Below are 12,856 nucleotides of genomic sequence, written 5' to 3'. Positions count from 1 at the left end.
ATATAATGATTATAGAAGGACAAGGCTAGCCTGCCCTTAATTTAATTATTAAGTGATTCTAAACCCCAGGCTTCTGTGTAGGGAAGCAGTTTCAGATTATGATAGTAGTAGGTGTGCATTAATAATGTTTACTTCTGCCCACTGGGTTTTTTCCTCTGACCAAATTCCCCTTCCCTCTACCCCATAGGAAGTCTGTACTTGATTAGCAGAAACCTTAAACCGCCTTGGCACGAGAAACTATTAGTGTATGACATCCAATTCCCCTCCTACCTATACCTGGCGGATTTTTACCTGTTATTGTCTCATCAAGGCAACTTTCCTCAATGGTTGTTTATTGCTTCATGTGCAATAAGCATGGTTTTGTGTGAAATAGGCATACTCAGGGATTTTTTTCAGCTGGAACGCAGTGGAACGGAGTTCCAGAACCTCTTGAAAATGGTCACATGGCTGGTGGCCCCACCCCCTGATCTCCAGGCATAGAGGAGTTAAGATTGCCCTCCGCGCCACTTGGTGGCGCGGAGGGCAATCTCAACTCCCCTCTGCCTGGAGATCAGGGGGCGGGGTCACCAGCCATGTGACCATTTTCTCTGAGGACAACCCACTGAGTTCCACCACCTCTTTTCCCAGAAAAAAAGCCCTGGGCATACTCATGTTTGCCAGCAGTCCCCAATGAAAGCAGAGACAGGCTTGGTATTGGGCTGAGCTAATGTCAAACAGACTCAGCAATCTCACTTCAACCTGTGACATGTGAAATTAGATTAACATACAAGTTTTGTTTCTCTGTTCCAAACCTCCCGGTTTATTCAATTGGCTTACCTGTAAATGCCAACGAGTAGTTTTTTTGCTTAAGGAAATAAGAATCAGGACCATTTTCTATCTGATGCCTGATTATTTCCCATTTGCTGATAACAACAGTGTGCCTGTTTTTTTAAAAAAAAATTACTAAGAATCTGATGGTTGTAAGAAAAAGCTGCCGAGTACATGCCCCCCACCCCTTACCAGAGAAAGTCATGTTCTGGTTTCACTGGAATAAATGGAACAATAAACCACTGGGATGTGAGCACTCGAACTTTCTCTCGTGGGTGGGGGGAGGACCAAATCTTTTGGGCAGGAACTTCCTTGTTTATGCATGGAGAAAAGGAGGGAAAGAAAAGGGGGAATCCAAGCATATTTTTCCATTATCATGCAAAGGAAGGAAGAACTGAGCATGTTTGGAAAATGTTTCTAACCCCAAAGGGCTTGTATGAAGAGGCAGGGCATAGGAAAGGTGGAAGAAAGACAACCTCGGCAGGAGATTAGATTGCTAAGAGAAAAGGTTCTAAGAAGTAACCGGAAGTTCCCCTGCTAGAAGCCTCAAAAAATGATGTAACAATATTGTGCAAGAACAAGAAAATCCCAAAAAACCTAAAAGAAACTGGCTCTGGTTTCATGATAGAAGCAAACCGGGACATCTCCGTGAATGGGGCAGCTGAAGAAATCCCTCAGCTTGAGCCACCAGAACAAAACCTTTTCCAAAACTGGCTTTTCTTTGAACTGCCAACTATCAAATGCACCCCCCCCCCAACACAGATATCTGCAAAACACAGCAATTAACATTCTTCTGCCAGGCTGTATTAGGAAGAAGACTGGGAGGTAAATTTAATGTATATCCATAACACCTTGTGTGGCTTTGATGGGTTCAGCTCTGGGATTGTTCCGCCTAAAGCTGCCGGGCTCTGATTGTGCAGGAAACAAACAACCCGTCAGTGAAAGTGAAAAGCCAGTGGAGATGCTGGAAGAAGTGCTGTTCTTTACAGAGTGGGGAGGGAAAGCGGGTTGTGGCAGGAAACTGCATTTGGCTGCCTTTGCAACCCAAGGGGGCCTGTGGTCCACCCTTAGCAGAAGAACCACCCACTTTTCAAAGCCTGCTCCTTTACTGGTCAAAAGCTGGAAATGTAATTCAAACCGGGGCTGATCAAAGAAAGGCTGAAATTCTCCAGCGACACAGCCCAGCCTCTGCATACAGGAGCACTGGTTTCTGGGGCACGCATCAATTATGCAGACTTGCGTAATTTATTTTGGAGTTTCTGCTATCTTGCTTCTGCCGGTCACAAGCTCTGGCCCCTAACAACTGGGATCATTATTTGTGACCCGCTTCACCCCATTTCAGAAGGAACTGTATACACTGCAAGCATTTTTTCCAAGTCTTTAGCATTTAGAATTTTAAAAAATGAAAACGGAGACAAACAAGAAGTTCTATTCTGTGCTCCTGAAGAATCAAGGGGCTCTGGGAAAAGGTGAGCTAAGACATCAGCAAGGGTCAAACATGGAGAAATTATTTTATTGCATAGAGATGGACATTTGGACATTAAGCAGTTGAGACTGTGCCAGCCATGCGGTTTTGCAATCAGTATGGCTGCAGCATGGCTAGATTTCTTTTACGATTCAGCCTTAGGGCGAAGACGGGCATAACGTTGCTTAACAGTGGCTGACCTCTTTTACAGTGCAAACTCGGTTTCATAGCTTGCCTTGACTGGGTACATACATACATGTTCTGCTATGAGTCTTGCCCCCTTGTGGTGATGGGCAAACAGTCCTGAACCCTCCACCTTTTAAAGCATCCTGTATGCCGCATGAATGAATTAAAACCCATTTTAAAAACCGATGCAAAACCACTCTTGGGAGTGGGTGACGTCACAGACGGTAGCCAGCTGGTCCCCATTCTACTGAAAACTTCCAGAACTGTTTTTTTTTTTAGCTTTTCCACGTTCACTCCAGAACAGAAAAAAAAATGTACACACATTTTCAAGGCAGTGAAGGTGCTTTGCCCAATCTCTGCCCACACTGAGAACATTACGGCTGTCTTCTGCCCCAGGGAGCGAGGATGTTCTTAAAATGTGCACAGAATTAATGAACAGAAGTAAGAGAAATGAGCAATTGAGAGCTGGTGGTAAGAGGGAAGGGGCTAGGGGATGGCAGCTTCTTGCTGAGATGAGAGAAGGGCCCAGAAACAGAAAGGGAGCAGAAGCATTCCTCCCCCTCTTGAACAGCTTGGGGGGGGGGTCTGAGATCTAAAGGGAAGAAGGGGCCCAATGCACAGGTGAAGACTGGCAGGCGGGAGGGGAACACCCCAGTCCTAGTGCTTCGATATGTCTCCTTTTTTGAGGATGATCTGCTTTTGCCAAGGGGCCAGTTTTGCTTCGTCGTACCCAAGAGTCCTTATCTTTTCCGACTGTTCTTTCTCCTTCTCTTCCTCTTCCCGCCTCAGCTTCTCTTCCTCTTTCCTGCTCAAAAGGAGAAGGAGAAGGGGGCACTGGTTAGCAAGGCCTGAGAAGCAGGGGAAGCAGAGAGAGGGCACTGGGAACTGGGAATGGGTCAGCAGGGGTGGGATGGAAGGACTTTGTTGCAAGCCATTCCGAGGCACGCTCCTCCTTCCTGAACTAGATCATTTTTTATTATGTGCAATAACTGAAGAAGCCGAAACAGTCCCCCAATGTAACTCCTCGGCTGATTCCTACCGGCAGTGATTGATACCAGCTGCAGTGGACTAACTTTCAAGGTGACTGCTGCTGAAATTTCAATCCTCCTTGATGTGCTAGACAGAAAAAAGGGTTGCACAGGAACCTGCCAGCTGTCCTCTGTCCTCTCCCCAGCAGTATTCAATGACTCGGGGCCAAGCTACAAGTGACGAATTACACTTGCCTGGCAAGTGAATAGACTGACGTGCATTCCTCCCTGTTCACTTGCCGTTCACTTGCGCTCCACTTGATCAAGTGGAGCGCAAGTGAACGGCAAGTGAACAGGGAGGAATACACATCAGTCTGTTCACTTGCCAGGCAAGCATAATTTGTCACTTGTAGCTTGGCTCTCAGAGCCAAACTACAAGTGACGCCTTACACAGGTTGGACACTTGTCAGCTTCCCTCAAGTTTTGATGGGAAATGTAGGCGTCCTGGTTTTACAGCTTGGCTCTCCATTACAGCTACAAGACGAGAATGCCTACATTTCCCATCAAAACTTGAGGGAAGCTGACAAGTGTACAACCTGTGTCAGGCGTCACTTCTAGCTTGGCTCTCAGTGTGCTTTCAGTGCACTGAAAGGGTGTGACCCTGCCTGGCTTGCTGCCCTCCCGAAGCCTCTGAACATGATAGTCTCTGGCCTTTGCGCTGACATCTTGAAAAGATGCTTCATTATATTACGGAGTTGAGTCCAGTGGCATCTTAAAGACCAACAAGGTTTTCAGAGTGTAAAATTTTGAGAGTCAGAGCTCCCTTCTTCAGAAACCAAGTGTCTGAAGAAGGAAGCTCTCTGACTCTCAAAAGCTCATACTCCGAAAATCTTGTTGGTCTCTAAGGTGCCACTGGACACAAATCTTACTGTTCTACTGCAGACCAACAGGGTTATTCACCTACAATTATCTTAATACATAATTTAAAGTCATCCTCATTCACTGCAGCACAAACTTTTGCAGCCTTTAGCCCACAAGAGCTTCTGCTAAATAAACGGGTTTGTCTTTAAGGTGCCAAAGGACCCTTCTTTCATTTTTACAGGGGTGACTCATCTAGGACAAGAGTTCCCAACCTTGCTAGACCTGTGGTCGCTTTTGGAACTTTGAAACCATTTAGTGAGCACTGCCACAAAATGGCTGCCAGGCGGGGCTGGGACCAGTCGGCACATATTGGGAGGTTCCAAGCCAAGCATATGATGGAGACTGCCAATTCTGAATGCCACTCTTCTTGTGGACATAGGGGTGATGCCTCCTGGGCTCTTCTGAAGTACTCCAAAAAGTTGGAGGAAAGCCAGGACTGGCTGTTTGCTTTGAAGCACAGATGTTTTGGAAAACAAGGAAGCAGGTGCCAGGGGACACATTGGCAGGCACCACTCTGGAGATCACTGGTCCTTTAGGAGAAAGACATCCAAGTTGCCCCATTTGCTCCATTCTCTTTTTACTGTCCCCAGAGTTAGCTACTCAATACACATACACAGGGCTTTTTTTCTGGAAAAAGAGGTGGTGGAACTCAGTGGGTTGCCCTCGAAGAAAATAGTCACATGGCTGGTGGCCCCGCCCCCTGATCTCCAGGCAGAGGGGAGTTTAGATTGCCCTCTGCGGCGCGAGCTGCTCTGCGGCGCGGAGTGCAATCGCAACTCCCCTCTGTCTGGAGATCAGGGGGCGGAGCCACCAGCCATGTGACCATTTTCAAGAGGTTCCGGAACTCCGTTCCACTGCGTTCTGGCTGAAAAAAAGCCCTGCACATACATCAGAATCTATATATTTGTACCTGTAGGGTTTTTTCTATAAAACCAGACTTTGTGCTGCATGCAGGGGAGGGGCAGAGCTCCGAGGGTGAGAGCGTGCTTTGCATGCAAAAATTTCTCCGCTTCAATCCCAGAAATCAGTGTACAGGAAAGGTCCCTGCCCGAGACCTTTGGGAAATGTTGCCTGTTAGAGTAGACCATATTGGGCCACGTGAAGCAAGGGTCAGACTACGTATGAGGCAGCTTCATCTGTTCACATCAAAAGTACCAGATCCGAACCCGAAATGGTGTTTTTGGAGGGCATCTCCCAAAATTCCAACCGTTACATTCTGTTAGAAGGGCCACCAAAATCCAGACTCACCGTTTTTGCTCTCTGAAGAATAAAAGAAAAAAAAAAGGAACCTGAGTCTTATACCCTTTTTTGTCATATTGCCCAAGATGATAGAAAACAGCTTTCAGTAAAACACAGAGAAATTAAAACCGAACAGCAGTAAATTACACAAGGAACAAAAATCACAGAAATCATGTAACTAAAAACAGTGGCAAAAAGGAGCCTGAAGGCATCCTAGACAGCCTTTGCCAGGAGATTTTACAGATGGAAATACAGCCTGATATAAAAAGGCCTTTACCTGTACATCAAATAGATTTCATTTAGTGAAGGTCACCACCACCAAAAAGGCCCTGATCTAAGCCCCCAGAATACCATTACCATAAAAAAGAGGACCCAAGACACTGAGTTATAATTCCATATTACTCCCCAAGAGCCCTGGCTGTACTGGAATTTCAAGGCCCATCCTTTGGTGAATTCATTTCTTGAATGGGAAGGTGGACCTACCCCTTATTTATTTCTACGCCTGGTACAGGTTCACAATTGGGAATTAGGTCTGCTGTTGGCCAAAGTCACACTTCCGTCCCCCTCCTCACTGGCTGTGCTTTCCTATGTTTGGCTGCAGAAGCAGGAACAAAGACTCTGCTTGACCTGCTGCCCCGACTAAGCCTCTGATATGCATCTACTGCCTTGAAACCATGCTTTGTTATCCCATGGTGACCAAGAAAATCCTGCATCGCTGAATCTTAGTCCCTGCCAACATGGCCCACAGCCTTTGCTACCCAGTTCACACCTGTGCCCACTGCCATACCACTACACTAGCATTTTTGTGTTAATGCTAATGGCATGTTTCATCCTCACCTTTCCTCTTCCATCTTCTTGCGAAAAATATCCCTCCGCCAGGCTGGCATTGTGGCTAGGCGAGCTTCTTCTTCTTTCTCCTGCAACACAACAAAGGGAAGTTGAGGGTTTTCTTCCACTAAGGCCTGAAGAAGCGGAGGAGCAGGAAAAAGAGGAGCAAGAAGAATGGCAAGAAGCAACCATCCAGACGGGCAGCCTTGTGGGAAGAGTTAGCCACTGAAGAAGAGAAGGATGGAGGAATGGACATTCCTTATTTGCAGGGTGTGGGAAAGAGGCAGCAGAACCTGGGTGGCGATCAGCATCAGGGTTCTGCTTACAAAATATGGTGAATGCAGACAACCATTTGACAGCATCTGTTCTCCTGACACCCCTTAACTCTTTGGCGGGATGGTGCAGATGAGCAACGAAACCTGCATCTGTATTGGCTCAATGTCTGTGCAAACAGACTGTGTGATGAGGGCCAAACCGTCTGCATGAAGGTCAATGAGAGAGAATCTGGACACCATTTTCACTGACCAGGAAATGCCAAACCCCAGCTGGTGGACGGGTTGCCCCTATAGAAAACCTTCCTGAGATCCTGAAATAGGTTTGAGCATGTCCCTTTTCCGAAGCCTGGTTCACTTCAGTTTTGATTGATCAGCGGATTCAAATTCTCAATTGCTCCCATTTGTGAAAGCAGACCATAGAATAAAAACATCCCCTTTAAAAATCAGCTCGAACTGGAGAAGGGAATTTTCAGTTCTACCACTGGTAGCGGTGTGTTAAAATAAAAAGCTGGCTTCCTGGACTCTGCCAAGATACAGTGTAGGTTTGGAAGGCTCTGGCAACACAGCAGGCAGTCTAGCACATGCCTGAGAGCCAAGCTACAAGTGACGAATTACACTTGTCTGGCAAGTGAACAGACTCACGTGTATTCCTCCCTGTTCATTTGCCATTCACTTGCTCTCCGCTTGATCAAGTGGAACACAAGTGAATGGCCAGTGAACAGGGAGGAATACATGAGTCTGTTCACATGCCAGGCAAGTGTCATTTGTCACTTGTAGCTTGGCTCTAAGAGACCTGTGCATCAAAAAGAGCTCCAGGGCCATCACCACTCTGGTTTGTGGCCAGACCCAAGGTCCTCAGAATCTGAACCAAAGCAGAACTTCAAGAAATATCCAAACAGACAGCTGAACTCCAACATCCCTGAAATCATAGAATCATAGTGTTGGAAGGGACCTCTAGGGTCATCTAGTCCAATCCCCTGCACAATGCAGGACATTCACAACCCACCCACCCCGACTGCCCCACTGACCCCTGCTCCATGCCCAGAAGATGGCAAAATGCCTCCAAGATCCCTACCCAAACTGGCCTGTGGAAAATTGTTACCTGACCCCAAGGTGGGAAGCAGCATTACCCTGGGCATGTAAGAAGGGCAACGAGAACTAAGCACTGATGTAACCCAAAATTATTCCTGTCATAAGAGAACGACCATTTCCCAGCACATAAACCATGTTGGAAGACATCAGCTCTTGCTCAAGCTGGTAGAACCATCATGCTCAATTTGCTGTAAGGATGGAAATTATGGTAAGGCACCTATTGGATAGTACCCATGACATCATTACACAACGTTCTTCACTGCCTAACGTGACCAACTCTTTCTACTCTCTTGACCCACCCATGTACAAACTTGTTTATTTTGACTTTTCCAGAGGCTGAGCTCTCCTGCCTAGCACAGGTGCACTCAACAATGCTTTTTTTAAAATGAACTATCCTCTGAGTAAGAATAATCCCACCTGCTTCCATTGTGCGGGAACACAAAGATCTCTATTGTCAAAGGAACCAATACATTTCCATATATTTCACTGAAAAACTCGTTTCCCACCTTTCCTAGATGACTCAGTGTGAAGATAAAGAGAAACTTTTGATTGAGCTCAGAGGACTAAGGGGTGGGGGAACGGTCTGGAATAAGTTGCTTGGAAAAGAGGCGTTAGTGTCTGCACGTGGTGGTGGTGGTGGGGAAGCGAGGTTTCCATTTCTGGAATGGAGAATGTTCCATCCACACCCCATACCAGCATCTCCCATCCAGAGATTCTTTTCTGGACTCAATACTTGCATTTGGGGCAATTTCATGACAGGCTCTTTGGAGATTTTCCCTGTTGTGTCACAAAACCCAAGCTGCTTTTAACCTTTGCCCCCCCTCCCCCAGTTCAAATTTAGCATACAAGCCCCTTGAAGGTACAGCCTGTTTTTTAAAAAATTATGTGATTGACTTGCATAAAAGCGTGACCATTTTTCTCATGGTTTGTACAACTCCAGAAGGAGATGTGCTGCCTTCCCAAATTGTATAGGCAGAAGACTGATCAGTAGCAACCCTTCTTCTTGTGATAAGCAGCCACCGGAGCTGGAAGACACCTCCACGCATCATTGCCTGTCTCTTGGATGTAGAGTTCTTACTTGTTATTCATCATGATTGCAGACTATTCAAGGTTGCAATACGAACAGCAAGAGATGATACAAAATTAGGACCAGGCTTTGAGAGTATCAGCTGTACCTAGAAAGATGCACCATACATATTTCTGTATTGGTTTCTCCCTTTTCAGAAAGATACAGGAATCATGTAGAGGGGAGGGTGGGGGGTTCTCTACCTGGTCCAAAGAAGTTATGGCCAAGCTGACACGATCTCCACAGCCAGCATATGATACGATTCACCACCTGACTCACACATATTGTGGTGCCCTCTGCTGACCATCTCCTTGTCAAAGGAAGTGTGGGTGGGAGGGCTGGCTGAGCGCCCAGCAAACCCACCAGGGCAAGGTGGTTAGGTGAACAGATGAGTGAGCACGAGGTAACTAAATCTCAACTTTAAATTCCCAAGAGAATTACCCTGGGAGGATAATGACAAGAGGAATCTGAGGTCATGGGAAGGTATGAGGTGACTCGGAGCAGGGCCAGGCATGTAAAGGGGCGTTTAAGGCCGGGATTGCTTTGGGATGTGGCTAGTCAGCCCATGGTGGAATCTGAAAGCGGAACTACAAATGACAAAAGGCACAGATTGGACACTTGTCAGCTTCCCTCAAGTTTTGATGGGAAATGTAGGCATCCTGGTCTCGCAGCTTCGCTCTCTGACTGCTGTCCAATGGACTTTTCAACTGTCACTTGTCCAACATTCCACCAAGCTGCCTACATTTCCCATCAAAACTTGAGGGAAGCTGCCAAGTGTCCAATCTGAGCCTTTTGTCACTTGTAGTTCCGCTCTCAGTCTCCCACAGGCAGTTTCATCCTATTGTGTGCAGGATACCTGCAAGAACCAGCTCAGGTCGGCAGAACATCAGTAAGAGGAACCAAGAGACTGGGGTAGGTGGGCTTCCTGTATCTATGAAGCTTGCTGGGAGAATCAGAGACAATTGTCTCCTCTCAATCTAACCTCTCTCACATGGTAAAGTTAGCTCAGTAGTATAGTAGATGATTTGCATGCTGAGAGTCCCTGGTTCAGTCCCGATGGTGGGAAAGAGAGTCTGAGAGTCTCTCTATATGTTACTAAGTAGCTAGGGATGGCTCAAGTGAACCTCATTTCATGTGTCCCCCTTCCAACTTTCCATGCACTCGCTCACACAGTCACATTTCAATTTGTTCCCCGTGAGTGCATTCACATGTTTCATATCAGTTCCTCCTCAACTACTAAAAGAATCCGTTTCCCCCACATCCATCCATTCAAATGCAGCTCTTGACACTTTCTCACATCTTAAAGAAATGCTAATTGGCAATTCAAAGGAGCCTACAGTACTTGTTCTTGCAGCAAAAACAGAGCAGAATTGATGCTTTGCTGTTCCGAATCACTTGCAGATGCTGTCACACCAAGGAAGCTCCCATGAAATCGGCATTCATGTGCACAGAGCAAGAACAGCCTGCACGTGAATTGAGGACTACACATACAATCCTTCTCTTGAGCGTCCCTAGGTACTCAGTAACATGTAGAGAGACACTGACAAGCTGCTACCAGTCAGAACAGGGAAGGGAATACTTGGCAAGATGGCTTGAGTTGCTCTGAGGTATATTCGTACGGCGGTTTGTGAAGTACCTAAAGAGAGAGAGATTAACCAAGACTTGTTGGAAAGGCAAGAGACAGACAAGCAAACAGAATGGGGATTGCAAGGAAAGAAAAAGCAGCAAGCGGCGCTGCCAAATAGGGATCTTTCTCTGCAGCAGGAAATACAGGCCTCCTGGGCAAGGCTCCATGGGAGGGGCCAAGACCGGAACACAGAGGTGTGGGTAAGGAAGACGCTGACTTTATTTTAGGCAACCGAGTATGCAGTTGGAAACTTATTCTGCTGAGTAAAATGTGGCAGAAAAACAGCAGGAAGGGGAACAGGCACCTCCTCACCCACCCTCCTCTCCAAAACACTGCTCTTCTCAAGAGCCAGCCACACACATGTCTGAAATAGGTAAAAATGTCTTTTCTCTCTCCCACTCGCAACAGGGGGATACTAATACCACCCTTACAGGCTTTTTGTAAAGATTACTGGGGGATACATTTGGACTGAGCTCTTTAACAGAGGGCCTAATTACATGTTACGTTTTCCCCAGGGATATCCCCCACAGACGTGTGCTGGGAGCTGTGTACTTCCCAGGTGTGTGTGTGGGAGGGGCTGATAGGGATCGGGACCACAGCACACTGGGAGAAGGGACTTAGACCTTCCCACCAGGCCATCTTCCGGACCTGCAAGGGCTGCAGGGAGCCGCTCTTTGCCCCATTGGTGGCTGAACATGATAACTGGTACGGTTGCACGTCAACTTCCCAGAGCCATTTAGGTTGGGGGAAATGCGATGGAGCCGTGGAAGGACTTGATCCACTTCTCCCCTGTGCTGTGGTACCAATCCAAATTGCCCTCTCTGCATGCTTGCGAAGTGCGGCACATGTGACCCAACCAGGGGACATTCCCAGGATAAAACCAGCGTAGGCGGGACTTTAAAATGCTCCATAAACAGTTGGTTGTTCTTAACTGGGTAAGTGACTTCTCTTTCAGGTCGAGGCTTCCTCACCTCTTTGCACCTCTTAAGGAGCCACAATCTGATCGGATCTAAAGACTTTCTCATCCTACCACAAAGGAAGCAGAAATGTAGAACAAGCTTCCTGGGCATCGGATTCGCATGCCTTCAGCTATGGTACCCAAAAGGGAGCCAGATAATAATTCACCTTGAGCCTCAGCAAGAGAGTTGGATTAGAAATAAAGGGAATGAATGAATCTTCCCCTCCCCCATCCAGCGTTATCCCTCAGCCTCCCTCCCCGTGATCTAATAATACTGACCTACCTAACAGGGATGTTGCAAAGATTACTGAGACAATTCATAAGAAGTGCTTTGAGCTATTAGATAAAGAAGGGTGCACTTGCAAATCATGGGGAAAGACAGGATTTATCCCTTTCTAGGGTTGCATGAAATGAACACAGGAGCAACGCTTTGTACATCTGCAGGGACTTTTGAGGAAGAGCTGCTAACAGAACAGCTGGCCTCTGAAGGAAAGTGCATGTGTGTGTGTTCAGAGGACACGTGGGCCCAATTTGGATTGGACCGCCGCCTCTGTAGAATTCAACCAAATCTCACCCTCTCCCCAGCAGTGCAGGGAGGTGGGGAGGCATGGCTGGAACACAGCACCCTACACAGCAGGGGCTAGGAGTCTAACTGCACCGATCTGGAATTTGGATGAATGTTTGGGGACATTTACTCTGGGTTAACGATGGCATGGGTGTGGGACAATCCACCCAACATTAAGAAGTTCCTTTACTTCTGCAGCCTTCACATATTTTTTGCACCGTCATATGAGGCAACTTTAATTTAGCAAGAATATTTATTCTTCTTTCCATCTTTTTGGTACCAAGATCTTTGCTACAGACACAAGAAGGAAACTCCACACGGACATCAAATGCAGAAATTACAGGAATGGAAACTTTTACAAACAGAAGTCTGAACTACCACTTCAGAAAAACCATCTGCTGCAGCTCATCACATCTTCCATTTGTGAGGAAATAAAAACACAAAACTCCAAGGGAATGTCCATGCATGCCCCGGAGCTAGCTAATGCTAGTCTTACTTCACACAGTTCCTGGAAAATCAGGGACAACAGAATCGGGTCCCCTTGTGCATTCCCCTTTCCACCGTCTTCATAGATCTACGTCCATCTCTCTCAGGCACATTTTAAAAATAGTAGCATTTCCTGTGCAGCAACAACATGCCAGGAACTGTACAGAATGCAGAGTTACACGGTCCCCTATCAGTTATCTCACACGCTGGGTTGGATGCAACAGGAGTGTGCAGAGAGAGCTTTGGCAAAGGAGTAAGGGGGAAGCTGCAGCACAGACGAGATGAGTTCTGTGGCAGCCAAAAGAAGGGAAAGACTTTTAAAGCCCTCTGCAAATAAAGCCACAAAAATGACCAGCCCATGTTTTACTCTCAC

General features: G+C 46.8%; 1 protein-coding gene across 1 annotated transcript in view; it reads right to left on the bottom strand.

Annotated features, from left to right (window-relative positions):
* Nucleotides 1-2,306: 2,306 nt before the first annotated feature.
* ESPN (espin) overlaps nucleotides 2,307-12,856 on the bottom strand; it is a 114,062-nt gene continuing 103,512 nt past the window's right edge. Inside the window, exons 12-14 of the mRNA XM_055001031.1 lie at nucleotides 6,424-6,503; nucleotides 5,596-5,607; nucleotides 2,307-3,263 (exon numbers count right to left, since the gene is read on the bottom strand). Of these exons, the coding sequence (XP_054857006.1) occupies nucleotides 3,116-3,263; nucleotides 5,596-5,607; nucleotides 6,424-6,503 (240 nt within the window). The 3' untranslated portion in view covers nucleotides 2,307-3,115. The remainder of the gene's footprint in view (nucleotides 3,264-5,595; nucleotides 5,608-6,423; nucleotides 6,504-12,856) is intronic.

Source organism: Eublepharis macularius, chromosome 17 (assembly GCF_028583425.1).
Source record: "Eublepharis macularius isolate TG4126 chromosome 17, MPM_Emac_v1.0, whole genome shotgun sequence".
In the NCBI taxonomy this organism is placed as follows: Eukaryota; Metazoa; Chordata; class Lepidosauria; order Squamata; family Eublepharidae; genus Eublepharis; species Eublepharis macularius.
Note: the sequence above shows the minus strand (reverse complement) of the source record. Positions and strands in the feature narration are given on the sequence as shown.